This window comes from Mytilus edulis, chromosome 2 (genome assembly GCF_963676685.1).
Source record: "Mytilus edulis chromosome 2, xbMytEdul2.2, whole genome shotgun sequence".
NCBI classification, from domain to species: domain Eukaryota; kingdom Metazoa; phylum Mollusca; class Bivalvia; order Mytilida; family Mytilidae; genus Mytilus; species Mytilus edulis.
This window is the reverse complement of record NC_092345.1, coordinates 97,717,329-97,732,195: the sequence shown is the minus strand read 5'-3', so window position 1 is coordinate 97,732,195 and position 14,867 is coordinate 97,717,329. Positions and strand designations below refer to the sequence as shown.

General features: G+C 32.1%; 1 protein-coding gene across 1 annotated transcript in view; it reads left to right on the top strand.

Moving 5' to 3' along the window:
* The window catches only part of LOC139513596 (mucin-3B-like), a 204,456-nt gene that overhangs the window by 23,933 nt on the left and 165,656 nt on the right, over positions 1–14,867 (top strand). Inside the window, exons 17-32 of the mRNA XM_071302241.1 lie at positions 86–348; positions 1,098–1,236; positions 1,778–1,942; positions 3,184–3,446; positions 4,197–4,335; positions 4,877–5,041; positions 5,603–5,865; positions 6,615–6,753; positions 7,295–7,459; positions 8,701–8,963; positions 9,714–9,849; positions 10,391–10,555; positions 11,117–11,379; positions 12,129–12,267; positions 12,782–12,946; positions 14,188–14,450. Of these exons, the coding sequence (XP_071158342.1) occupies positions 86–348; positions 1,098–1,236; positions 1,778–1,942; positions 3,184–3,446; positions 4,197–4,335; positions 4,877–5,041; positions 5,603–5,865; positions 6,615–6,753; positions 7,295–7,459; positions 8,701–8,963; positions 9,714–9,849; positions 10,391–10,555; positions 11,117–11,379; positions 12,129–12,267; positions 12,782–12,946; positions 14,188–14,450 (3,095 nt within the window). The remainder of the gene's footprint in view (positions 1–85; positions 349–1,097; positions 1,237–1,777; positions 1,943–3,183; positions 3,447–4,196; positions 4,336–4,876; positions 5,042–5,602; positions 5,866–6,614; positions 6,754–7,294; positions 7,460–8,700; positions 8,964–9,713; positions 9,850–10,390; positions 10,556–11,116; positions 11,380–12,128; positions 12,268–12,781; positions 12,947–14,187; positions 14,451–14,867) is intronic.

Below are 14,867 nucleotides of genomic sequence, written 5' to 3'. Positions count from 1 at the left end.
ATGTCAATATTAATAGTAACTAACAGTCATCCATCATATAAATTCCTAATATTCGGATTTATACTAATGCTATGTGGTTTTTTAGGGTTGGAAATTTGTCCGGATGATTCGACAAAGGGCCCAATAACTTTGGATAGTGTGACTTCACCAACGTCTCCAGATGGTACTGAAAACGCTTTGAAACCTACAGGGTGGAAACCGTCACCTGGTGGCGATAATCCTGTTTTAGAATTAAAACCAACTGACACTACTCCGATAATGAATATTGCTGTTGAAACAGAACTTGTTGACAGTGTTGTTTTCAAACTTTATAAAGACGGCGTTTTAGTTGAGGAGAAGACTGTTAAGGTATGAACATAAATAATTATCATCTTATGGTAATATCAATGAAACAATGAAAAAGAAGACAACTTCAATTCATTATATAAACAGAGCACGAAAGCAGTTCTGATATTCTAGTACAACCAAATAATGTTGAAAAATTACGTTACATCATACTCTGGTGTCGTTGGTTAGGCCATTAGGCTTCTTAGTGTAAGACCATATACATAAGTGTTTGAATTTTGTGTATGGACTTTATAAATAACTAGCGCTGTATTTTCATCGTATTAATGGTTCAATATTAAATCAAATTTAACTGGAAAAAAGTTACCTTCTTAATGATGTTGTTTTCTTGCATTCTTTGTTCATACGTTGTTTACAATCAGAAGTAAAACATTCATAAACAGAATTTACGAAATTTGTAGTAAAAGAAGGATTATTGTAAAATTTTGGCTTGTAACATCGACTAAAGGTAAAACTGATATAAAAACGATTTCATGTTTTTTTAACATAAATTTTAGACGATGAAGTCAATCAATTATGCACATGGTCAATAATTAGGAAAATTCAACAAACTTTCCAATCATCACAGAAACAATTGTATGTTTTGCAATAAAAAGTTGCATTTAGCCTTAACTGGTCTGTCATAAATCAACACTATATATGTTATTTCAACCATTTATGGGGCATGTACCAATAAATGACACTTGACTATTCAATATAGTATTCCATTAAAGGATCATTAATACATTTCATATGGCTATGTATTTCAATAGGTAAAACCAACTGGTGTAGCAGAAGTGGAATTTAAAAAACCTGTGTTGGCTGACGACATAAAATTGACGATCATACCAGTAACAACTCCTAATGTTGCTCCGGTTTTAAAAAATATTGTCGTGGAGGGTTGTATTAAAGGTAACTACTGTTGTTGTGCTTTTTGTACAATAAAATTAACACAATTAAATTTGATAAACTGCTCTTGTAAACCCAATAAAATTATAACCAATATATACAAATGCATTCAACCTTATATTTTCCATATTTCATTCATTCATATGTATTGATGATAGATATTGATAAATTTAATCCTTAAATCCTTGATATTTTAACTATACCAATTTATCTATTGTGGTAATTTGTAATTATTTGTCAAAATGGATTGAAAATGTTGAGGTTGAAGCTGTTATGAAGAAGGCTACTGAAATAAAAAGAACTCGGTTGTTTCAAATTGATCAAATGTGATTTAACTTATATTACTAATAAAACAACTTCCATGTCATTTGGAATTTTGACAGTGCAGGAATATAGCACATGTTCCCTTTTACATATATAATATTTCAGCTTCATTAGTGGAGGACAAATCGACATCTTTATTAACAGATGAAATCGAAATTGTTTTTTATTTATATATGCATGTGTTAAAATATATGTACTAAGCCTGTGTTGTTTTCTGTAGCTGTGACCACAGGACAACCGGCCACAACACCTACATCGTCTCCTGTGTTTACCTCTGGAACATCTTCTACAGCGTCAGCCCCAACTACTGGCACTCAAGCTGGAGCCCCGGGAACAAGTCCACCTTTGATTCCAACAACCACAGGACCCGCTTCTACAACTACAGGTATATCAATTGTCAGAAAATCTGAAATTAATGATTAACACTAAAAATTTAAAAGTTGTTTCACATGACGAATATTTTCTTTCCCCCGCTCTTATAGCCTCAAACATCGTCGTTTTTTGTGGGGTGTAAATACCATTACATAAACAGCTCGTTAATTGAACAAGTGATTAACAAATCACTTGGAAACTCAACAGATACCCCACGACAGGTACAAATGAGGACATCCTGTATAATTATAGGTTTCTTATATGTTCAATTCAGTTTCAACAAAAGATAAACAAAACTAGATGTTTAATTCATTGTATTGAATACTTAAATTGCCTGAGGTTCTAACAATCAACGTTATATAACTTGGTCTCTCAAACAGATCTTCATGTAACCTCTTTTCAAATTACTAGTATCAGCATCAATTTATTCAGCAATATTAGCAGGGCTTCCAACTTATTGTGAAACTACCTATTCTAGAATCTAATGAATAAAATGCAAATAGTAAAAAAATCAACATTCCGTGAGGGTACATTCAAGTTGAGACTAGTTCTTCAAGCAATAGTATCAAAGTATTTGACTTTTCTATTATTAACAGTTGTATCTCCCATATCGAACTAACAGACATATTGAATGAGATGGTCCTGCTTTGTTTCTTAAGAAAGAAAGGCCATAATTGTTAATTCAAATGTCTTGACTTAAGGAGGGGATCGTACTGTGTACCAACGAATTACCCTAATAGAAACAATACATTCTCTGAAAAAGGTATTATCGAGATGCTTGATTTTTGAATTGACAAGTAATTATAGTCAATTCCTCAAATATAGTTTAAATATCTCGTTTCTAGATATTGAAAAAATGTAAACTATGTTAGGCTAATTTTACAAGTTTGATTTCTTTTTTTAAACTGGTCGATTGATTGATTGAATAGAAATGTAACCTTTTTCCATGGTACCATACTAAGATAAAACCGTGGAATACAAATATCGACCGAAAGGAAAATTAAAGTAGTATCTTGTCCATCAATTAACTTGTTTGGGTTAAACTTTTGACATCACTCATCCTCTCAATCGGACAAATGTTAAGGTTCTCAACATTCCAATACCACTATTTTCTTTCACATGTTTTGTTTGCTAACAGGTCAAACTTTTGAACGAAAAGCCCTCCTAATCTTGCAGGGAGAATGGTAACTATCAGCCATTCATCATATGTATTTCTTGTATTTCTATTTATGCTATTGCTATTTGAACTTGTAGGTTTTGAAACTTGTCCTGATGATTCGCCAAAGGGCTCATTAACTTTGGATAGTGTGACTTCAACAACGACCCCAGATGGTGCTGAAAACGCTTTGAAACCTAAAGGGTGGAAACCGTCACCTGGTGACACAAGTCCTGTTTTAGAGTTAAAACCAACTGACACTACTCCGATAATGAAAATTGCTGTTGAAACAGAACTTGTTGACAGTGTTGTTTTCAAACTTTATAAAGACGGCGTTTTAGTTGAGGAGAAGACTGTTAAGGTATGAACATAAATAATTATCATCTTATGGTAATATCAATGAAACAATGAAAAAGAAGACAACTCCAATTCATTATCTAAACAGAGCACGAAAAGCAGTTCTGATATTCTAGTACAACCAAATAATGTTGAAAAATTACGTTACATCATACTCTGGTGTCGTTGGTTAGGCCATTAGGTTTCTTAGTGTAAGACCATATACATAAGTGTTTGAATTTTGTGTATGGACTTTGTAAATAACTAGCGCTGTATTTGCATCGTATTAATGGTTCAATATTAAATCAAATTTAACTGGAAAAAAGTTACCTTCTAAATGATGTTGTTTTCTTGCATTCTTTGTTCATACGTTGTTTACAATCAGAAGTAAAACATTCATAAACAGAATTTACGAAATTTGTAGTAAAAGAAGGATTATTGTAAAATTTTGGCTTGTAACATCGACTAAAGGTAAAAATGATATTAAAAAAGATTTCATGTTTTTTAACATAAATTTTAGACGATGAAGTCAATCAATTATGCACATGGTCAATAATTAGGAAAATTCAACAAACTTTCCAATCATCACAGAAACAATTATATGTTTTGCAATAAAAAGTTGCATTTAGCCTTAACTGGTCTGTCATAAATCAACACTATATATGTTATTTCAACCATTTATGGGGCATGTACCAATAAATGACACTTGACTATTCAATATAGTATTCCATTAAAGGATCATTAATACATTTCATATGGCTATGTATTTCAATAGGTAAAACCAACTGGTGTAGCAGAAGTGGAATTTAAAAAACCTGTGTTGGCTGACGACATAAAATTGACGATCATACCAGTAACAACTCCTAATGTTGCTCCGGTTTTAAAAAATATTGTCGTGGAGGGTTGTATTAAAGGTAACTACTGTTGTTGTGCTTTTTGTACAATAAAATTAACACAATTAAATTTGATAAACTGCTCTTGTAAACCCAATAAAATTATAACCAATATATACAAATGCATTCAACCTTATATTTTCCATATTTCATTCATTCATATGTATTGATGATAGATATTGATAAATTTAATCCTTAAATCCTTGATATTTTAACTATACCAATTTATCTATTGTGTTAATTTGTAATTATTTGTCAAAATGGATTGAAAATGTTGAGGTTGAAGCTGTTATGAAGAAGGCTACTGAAATAAAAAGAACTCGGTTGTTTCAAATTGATCAAATGTGATTTAACTTATATTACTAATAAAACAACTTCCATGTCATTTTGAAATATGACAGTGCCGGCAAATACCACATGTTCCCTTTTACATATATAATATTTCAGCTTCATTAGCGAAGGACAAATCGACAACTTTATTAATATATGAAATCAAATTTGTTTTTAGTTATATATGCATGTGTTAAAATATATGTACTAAGCCTGTGATTTTTTTCTGTAGCTGTGACCACAGGACAACCGGCCACAACACCTACATCGTCTCCTGTGTTTACCTCTGTGACACCCTCTACAGCGTCAGCCCCAACTACTGGCACTCAAGCTGGAGCCACAGGAACAAGTCCACCTTTGATTCCAACAACCACAGGACCCGCTTCTACAACTACAGGTATATTATTAGTCAGAAAATCTGAAACTAATTATCAACAAAACAATTTCCTGACGTTATTTGTACAGTTTCAAGTTTAAAAGTTCGCTCAAATCTCTTTATTAATATTTTCCTGGTACATCTTTTTCGTTTTGTGAAACAGCGTTAGATATATTGGATGAAATTTTAAAAGTTGTTTCACATGACAAATATTTTGTTTTCCTCGCTCTTTAAGCCCTAAACATCGTCGGTTTATTTTGGTGTAAATTCTGGTAGCGCTTTCATAAGGAATATATATTTCCCATTTACTTCAATGTTCCACATCTTCTCAATTGGACAAATATTCAGGGTCTCGACATTCCAATACGACTAGTGGTCTGTCAAACATTTCGTTTGCTAACAGGTCAAACTTTTGAACGAAAAGCCCTTATGATATTGCAGGAAGTTCGATAAAGATTACAAGATGATCACTATCTTGCTGTTGTCAATAAATGAATATGTCAATATTAATAGTAACTAACAGTCATCCATCATATAAATTCCTAATATTCGGATTTATACTAATGCTATGTGGTTTTTTAGGGTTGGAAATTTGTCCGGATGATTCGACAAAGGGCCCAATAACTTTGGATAGTGTGACTTCACCAACGTCTCCAGATGGTACTGAAAACGCTTTGAAACCTACAGGGTGGAAACCGTCACCTGGTGGCGATAATCCTGTTTTAGAATTAAAACCAACTGACACTACTCCGATAATGAATATTGCTGTTGAAACAGAACTTGTTGACAGTGTTGTTTTCAAACTTTATAAAGACGGCGTTTTAGTTGAGGAGAAGACTGTTAAGGTATGAACATAAATAATTATCATCTTATGGTAATATCAATGAAACAATGAAAAAGAAGACAACTTCAATTCATTATATAAACAGAGCACGAAAGCAGTTCTTATATTCTAGTACAACCAAATAATGTTGAAAAATTACGTTACATCATACTCTGGTGTCGTTGGTTAGGCCATTAGGCTTCTTAGTGTAAGACCATATACATAAGTGTTTGAATTTTGTGTATGGACTTTGTAAATAACTAGCGCTGTATTTTCATCGTATTAATGGTTCAATATTAAATCAAATTTAACTGGAAAAAAGTTACCTTCTAAATGATGTTGTTTTCTTGCATTCTTTGTTCATACGTTGTTTACAATCAGAAGTAAAACATTCATAAACAGAATTTACGAAATTTGTAGTAAAAGAAGGATTATTGTAAAATTTTGGCTTGTAACATCGACTAAAGGTAAAACTGATATAAAAACGATTTCATGTTTTTTTAACATAAATTTTAGACGATGAAGTCAATCAATTATGCACATGGTCAATAATTAGGAAAATTTAACAAACTTTCCAATCATCACAGAAACAATTGTATGTTTTGCAATAAAAAGTTGCATTTAGCCTTAACTGGTCTGTCATAAATCAACACTATATATGTTATTTCAACCATTTATGGGGCATGTACCAATAAATGACACTTGACTATTCAATATAGTATTCCATTAAAGGATCATTAATACATTTCATATGGCTATGTATTTCAATAGGTAAAACCAACTGGTGTAGCAGAAGTGGAATTTAAAAAACCTGTGTTGGCTGACGACATAAAATTGACGATCATACCAGTAACAACTCCTAATGTTGCTCCGGTTTTAAAAAATATTGTCGTGGAGGGTTGTATTAAAGGTAACTACTGTTGTTGTGCTTTTTGTACAATAAAATTAACACAATTAAATTTGATAAACTGCTCTTGTAAACCCAATAAAATTATAACCAATATATACAAATGCATTCAACCTTATATTTTCCATATTTCATTCATTCATATGTATTGATGATAGATATTGATAAATTTAATCCTTAAATCCTTGATATTTTAACTATACCAATTTATCTATTGTGTTAATTTGTAATTATTTGTCAAAATGGATTGAAAATGTTGAGGTTGAAGCTGTTATGAAGAAGGCTACTGAAATAAAAAGAACTCGGTTGTTTCAAATTGATCAAATGTGATTTAACTTATATTACTAATAAAACAACTTCCATGTCATTTGGAATTTTGACAGTGCAGGAATATAGCACATGTTCCCTTTTACATATATAATATTTCAGCTTCATTAGTGGAAGACAAATCGACATCTTTATTAACAGATGAAATCGAAATTGTTTTTTATTTATATATGCATGTGTTAAAATATATGTACTAAGCCTGTGTTGTTTTCTGTAGCTGTGACCACAGGACAACCGGCCACAACACCTACATCGTCTCCTGTGTTTACCTCTGGAACATCTTCTACAGCGTCAGCCCCAACTACTGGCACTCAAGCTGGAGCCCCGGGAACAAGTCCACCTTTGATTCCAACAACCACAGGACCCGCTTCTACAACTACAGGTATATCAATTGTCAGAAAATCTGAAATTAATGATTAACACTAAAAATTTAAAAGTTGTTTCACATGACGAATATTTTCTTTCCCCCGCTCTTATAGCCTCAAACATCGTCGTTTTTTGTGGGGTGTAAATACCATTACATAAACAGCTCGTTAATTGAACAAGTGATTAACAAATCACTTGGAAACTCAACAGATACCCCACGACAGGTACAAATGAGGACATCCTGTATAATTATAGGTTTCTTATATGTTCAATTCAGTTTCAACAAAAGATAAACAAAACTAGATGTTTAATTCATTGTATTGAATACTTAAATTGCCTGAGGTTCTAACAATCAACGTTATATAACTTGGTCTCTCAAACAGATCTTCATGTAACCTCTTTTCAAATTACTAGTATCAGCATCAATTTATTCAGCAATATTAGCAGGGCTTCCAACTTATTGTGAAACTACCTATTCTAGAATCTAATGAATAAAATGCAAATAGTAAAAAAATCAACATTCCGTGAGGGTACATTCAAGTTGAGACTAGTTCTTCAAGCAATAGTATCAAAGTATTTGACTTTTCTATTATTAACAGTTGTATCTCCCATATCGAACTAACAGACATATTGAATGAGATGGTCCTGCTTTGTTTCTTAAGAAAGAAAGGCCATAATTGTTAATTCAAATGTCTTGACTTAAGGAGGGGATCGTACTGTATACCAACGAATTACCCTAATAGAAACAATACATTCTCTGAAAAAGGTATTATCGAGATGCTTGATTTTTGAATTGACAAGTAATTATAGTCAATTTCTCAAATATAGTTTAGATATCTCGTTTCTAGATATTGAAAAAATGTAAACTATGTTAGGCTAATTTTACAAGTTTGATTTCTTTTTTTAAACTGGTCGATTGATTGATTGAATAGAAATGTAACCTTTTTCCATGGTACCATACTAAGATAAAATCGTGGAATACAAATATCGACCGAAAGGAAAATTAAAGTAGTATCTTGTCCATCAATTAACTTGTTTGGGTTAAACTTTTGACATCACTCATCCTCTCAATCGGACAAATGTTAAGGTTCTCAACATTCCAATACCACTATTTTCTTTCACATGTTTTGTTTGCTAACAGGTCAAACTTTTGAACGAAAAGCCCTCCTAATCTTGCAGGGAGAATGGTAACTATCAGCCATTCATCATATGTATTTCTTGTATTTCTATTTATGCTATTGCTATTTGAACTTGTAGGTTTTGAAACTTGTCCTGATGATTCGCCAAAGGGCTCATTAACTTTGGATAGTGTGACTTCAACAACGACCCCAGATGGTGCTGAAAACGCTTTGAAACCTAAAGGGTGGAAACCGTCACCTGGTGACACAAGTCCTGTTTTAGAGTTAAAACCAACTGACACTACTCCGATAATGAATATTGCTGTTGAAACAGAACTTGTTGACAGTGTTGTTTTCAAACTTTATAAAGACGGCGTTTTAGTTGAGGAGAAGACTGTTAAGGTATGAACATAAATAATTATCATCTTATGGTAATATCAATGAAACAATGAAAAAGAAGACAACTCCAATTCATTATCTAAACAGAGCACGAAAAGCAGTTCTGATATTCTAGTACAACCAAATAATGTTGAAAAATTACGTTACATCATACTCTGGTGTCGTTGGTTAGGCCATTAGTTTTCTTAGTGTAAGACCATATACATAAGTGTTTGAATTTTGTGTATGGACTTTGTAAATAACTAGCGCTGTATTTGCATCGTATTAATGGTTCAATATTAAATCAAATTTAACTGGAAAAAAGTTACCTTCTAAATGATGTTGTTTTCTTGCATTCTTTGTTCATACGTTGTTTACAATCAGAAGTAAAACATTCATAAACAGAATTTACGAAATTTGTAGTAAAAGAAGGATTATTGTAAAATTTTGGCTTGTAACATCGACTAAAGGTAAAAATGATATTAAAAAAGATTTCATGTTTTTTAACATAAATTTTAGACGATGAAGTCAATCAATTATGCACATGGTCAATAATTAGGAAAATTCAACAAACTTTCCAATCATCACAGAAACAATTATATGTTTTGCAATAAAAAGTTGCATTTAGCCTTAACTGGTCTGTCATAAATCAACACTATATATGTTATTTCAACCATTTATGGGGCATGTACCAATAAATGACACTTGACTATTCAATATAGTATTCCATTAAAGGATCATTAATACATTTCATATGGCTATGTATTTCAATAGGTAAAACCAACTGGTGTAGCAGAAGTGGAATTTAAAAAACTTGTGTTGGCTGACGACATAAAATTGACGATCATACCAGTAACAACTAATGTTGCTCCGGTTTTAAAAAATATTGTCGTGGAGGGTTGTATTAAAGGTAACTACTGTTGTTGTGCTTTTTGTACAATAAAATTAACACAATTAAATTTGATAAACTGCTCTTGTAAACCCAATAAAATTATAACCAATATATACAAATGCATTCAACCTTATATTTTCCATATTTCATTCATTCATATGTATTGATGATAGATATTGATAAATTTAATCCTTAAATCCTTGATATTTTAACTATACCAATTTATCTATTGTGTTAATTTGTAATTATTTGTCAAAATGGATTGAAAATGTTGAGGTTGAAGCTGTTATGAAGAAGGCTACTGAAATAAAAAGAACTCGGTTGTTTCAAATTGATCAAATGTGATTTAACTTATATTACTAATAAAACAACTTCCATGTCATTTTGAAATATGACAGTGCCGGCAAATACCACATGTTCCCTTTTACATATATAATATTTCAGCTTCATTAGCGAAGGACAAATCGACAACTTTATTAATATATGAAATCAAATTTGTTTTTAGTTATATATGCATGTGTTAAAATATATGTACTAAGCCTGTGATTTTTTTCTGTAGCTGTGACCACAGGACAACCGGCCACAACACCTACATCGTCTCCTGTGTTTACCTCTGTGACACCCTCTACAGCGTCAGCCCCAACTACTGGCACTCAAGCTGGAGCCACAGGAACAAGTCCACCTTTGATTCCAACAACCACAGGACCCGCTTCTACAACTACAGGTATATTATTAGTCAGAAAATCTGAAACTAATTATCAACAAAACAATTTCCTGACGTTATTTGTACAGTTTCAAGTTTAAAAGTTCGCTCAAATCTCTTTATTAATATTGTCCTGGTACATCTTTTTCGTTTTGTGAAACAGCGTTAGATATATTGGATGAAATTTTAAAAGTTGTTTCACATGACAAATATTTTGTTTTCCTCGCTCTTTAAGCCCTAAACATCGTCGGTTTATTTTGGTGTAAATTCTGGTAGCGCTTTCATAAGGAATATATATTTCCCATTTACTTCAATGTTCCACATCTTCTCAATTGGACAAATATTCAGGGTCTCGACATTCCAATACGACTAGTGGTCTGTCAAACATTTCGTTTGCTAACAGGTCAAACTTTTGAACGAAAAGCCCTTATGATATTGCAGGAAGTTCGATAAAGATTACAAGATGATCACTATCTTGCTGTTGTCAATAAATGAATATGTCAATATTAATAGTAACTAACCGTCATCCATCATATAAATTCCTAATATTCGGATTTATACTAATGCTATGTGGTTTTTTAGGGTTGGAAATTTGTCCGGATGATTCGACAAAGGGCCCAATAACTTTGGATAGTGTGACTTCACCAACGTCTCCAGATGGTACTGAAAACGCTTTGAAACCTACAGGGTGGAAACCGTCACCTGGTGGCGATAATCCTGTTTTAGAATTAAAACCAACTGACACTACTCCGATAATGAATATTGCTGTTGAAACAGAACTTGTTGACAGTGTTGTTTTCAAACTTTATAAAGACGGCGTTTTAGTTGAGGAGAAGACTGTTAAGGTATGAACATAAATAATTATCATCTTATGGTAATATCAATGAAACAATGAAAAAGAAGACAACTTCAATTCATTATCTAAACAGAGCACGAAAGCAGTTCTGATATTCTAATACAACCAAATAATGTTGAAAAATTACGTTACATCATACTCTGGTGTCGTTGGTTAGGCCATTAGGCTTCTTAGTGTAAGACCATATACATAAGTGTTTGAATTTTGTGTATGGACTTTGTAAATAACTAGCGCTGTATTTTCATCGTATTAATGGTTCAATATTAAATCAAATTTAACTGGAAAAAAGTTACCTTCTAAATGATGTTGTTTTCTTGCATTCTTTGTTCATACGTTGTTTACAATCAGAAGTAAAACATTCATAAACAGAATTTACGAAATTTGTAGTAAAAGAAGGATTATTGTAAAATTTTGGCTTGTAACATCGACTAAAGGTAAAACTGATATAAAAACGATTTCATGTTTTTTTAACATAAATTTTAGACGATGAAGTCAATCAATTATGCACATGGTCAATAATTAGGAAAATTTAACAAACTTTCCAATCATCACAGAAACAATTGTATGTTTTGCAATAAAAAGTTGCATTTAGCCTTAACTGGTCTGTCATAAATCAACACTATATATGTTATTTCAACCATTTATGGGGCATGTACCAATAAATGACACTTGACTATTCAATATAGTATTCCATTAAAGGATCATTAATACATTTCATATGGCTATGTATTTCAATAGGTAAAACCAACTGGTGTAGCAGAAGTGGAATTTAAAAAACCTGTGTTGGCTGACGACATAAAATTGACGATCATACCAGTAACAACTCCTAATGTTGCTCCGGTTTTAAAAAATATTGTCGTGGAGGGTTGTATTAAAGGTAACTACTGTTGTTGTGCTTTTTTGATAAACTGCTCTTGTAAACCCAATAAAATTATAACCAATATATACAAATGCATTCAACCTTATATTTTCCATATTTCATTCATTCATATGTATTGATGATAGATATTGATAAATTTAATCCTTAAATCCTTGATATTTTAACTATACCAATTTATCTATTGTGTTAATTTGTAATTATTTGTCAAAATGGATTGAAAATGTTGAGGTTGAAGCTGTTATGAAGAAGGCTACTGAAATAAAAAGAACTCGGTTGTTTCAAATTGATCAAATGTGATTTAACTTATATTACTAATAAAACAACTTCCATGTCATTTGGAATTTTGACAGTGCAGGAATATAGCACATGTTCCCTTTTACATATATAATATTTCAGCTTCATTAGTGGAGGACAAATCGACATCTTTATTAACAGATGAAATCGAAATTGTTTTTTATTTATATATGCATGTGTTAAAATATATGTACTAAGCCTGTGTTGTTTTCTGTAGCTGTGACCACAGGACAACCGGCCACAACACCTACATCGTCTCCTGTGTTTACCTCTGGAACATCTTCTACAGCGTCAGCCCCAACTACTGGCACTCAAGCTGGAGCCCCGGGAACAAGTCCACCTTTGATTCCAACAACCACAGGACCCGCTTCTACAACTACAGGTATATCAATTGTCAGAAAATCTGAAATTAATGATTAACACTAAAAATTTAAAAGTTGTTTCACATGACGAATATTTTCTTTCCCCCGCTCTTATAGCCTCAAACATCGTCGTTTTTTGTGGGGTGTAAATACCATTACATAAACAGCTCGTTAATTGAACAAGTGATTAACAAATCACTTGGAAACTCAACAGATACCCCACGACAGGTACAAATGAGGACATCCTGTATAATTATAGGTTTCTTATATGTTCAATTCAGTTTCAACAAAAGATAAACAAAACTAGATGTTTAATTCATTGTATTGAATACTTAAATTGCCTGAGGTTCTAACAATCAACGTTATATAACTTGGTCTCTCAAACAGATCTTCATGTAACCTCTTTTCAAATTACTAGTATCAGCATCAATTTATTCAGCAATATTAGCAGGGCTTCCAACTTATTGTGAAACTACCTATTCTAGAATCTAATGAATAAAATGCAAATAGTAAAAAAATCAACATTCCGTGAGGGTACATTCAAGTTGAGACTAGTTCTTCAAGCAATAGTATCAAAGTATTTGACTTTTCTATTATTAACAGTTGTATCTCCCATATCGAACTAACAGACATATTGAATGAGATGGTCCTGCTTTGTTTCTTAAGAAAGAAAGGCCATAATTGTTAATTCAAATGTCTTGACTTAAGGAGGGGATCGTACTGTATACCAACGAATTACCCTAATAGAAACAATACATTCTCTGAAAAAGGTATTATCGAGATGCTTGATTTTTGAATTGACAAGTAATTATAGTCAATTCCTCAAATATAGTTTAGATATCTCGTTTCTAGATATTGAAAAAATGTAAACTATGTTAGGCTAATTTTACAAGTTTGATTTCTTTTTTTAAACTGGTCGATTGATTGATTGAATAGAAATGTAACCTTTTTCCATGGTACCATACTAAGATAAAATCGTGGAATACAAATATCGACCGAAAGGAAAATTAAAGTAGTATCTTGTCCATCAATTAACTTGTTTGGGTTAAACTTTTGACATCACTCATCCTCTCAATCGGACAAATGTTAAGGTTCTCAACATTCCAATACCACTATTTTCTTTCACATGTTTTGTTTGCTAACAGGTCAAACTTTTGAACGAAAAGCCCTCCTAATCTTGCAGGGAGAATGGTAACTATCAGCCATTCATCATATGTATTTCTTGTATTTCTATTTATGCTATTGCTATTTGAACTTGTAGGTTTTGAAACTTGTCCTGATGATTCGCCAAAGGGCTCATTAACTTTGGATAGTGTGACTTCAACAACGACCCCAGATGGTGCTGAAAACGCTTTGGAACCTAAAGGGTGGAAACCGTCACCTGGTGACACAAGTCCTGTTTTAGAGTTAAAACCAACTGACACTACTCCGATAATGAATATTGCTGTTGAAACAGAACTTGTTGACAGTGTTGTTTTCAAACTTTATAAAGACGGCGTTTTAGTTGAGGAGAAGACTGTTAAGGTATGAACATAAATAATTATCATCTTATGGTAATATCAATGAAACAATGAAAAAGAAGACAACTCCAATTCATTATCTAAACAGAGCACGAAAAGCAGTTCTGATATTCTAGTACAACCAAATAATGTTGAAAAATTACGTTACATCATACTCTGGTGTCGTTGGTTAGGCCATTAGTTTTCTTAGTGTAAGACCATATACATAAGTGTTTGAATTTTGTGTATGGACTTTGTAAATAACTAGCGCTGTATTTGCATCGTATTAATGGTTCAATATTAAATCAAATTTAACTGGAAAAAAGTTACCTTCTAAATGATGTTGTTTTCTTGCATTCTTTGTTCATACGTTGTTTACAATCAGAAGTAAAACATTCATAAACAGAATTTACGAAATTTGTAGTAAAAGAAGGATTATTGT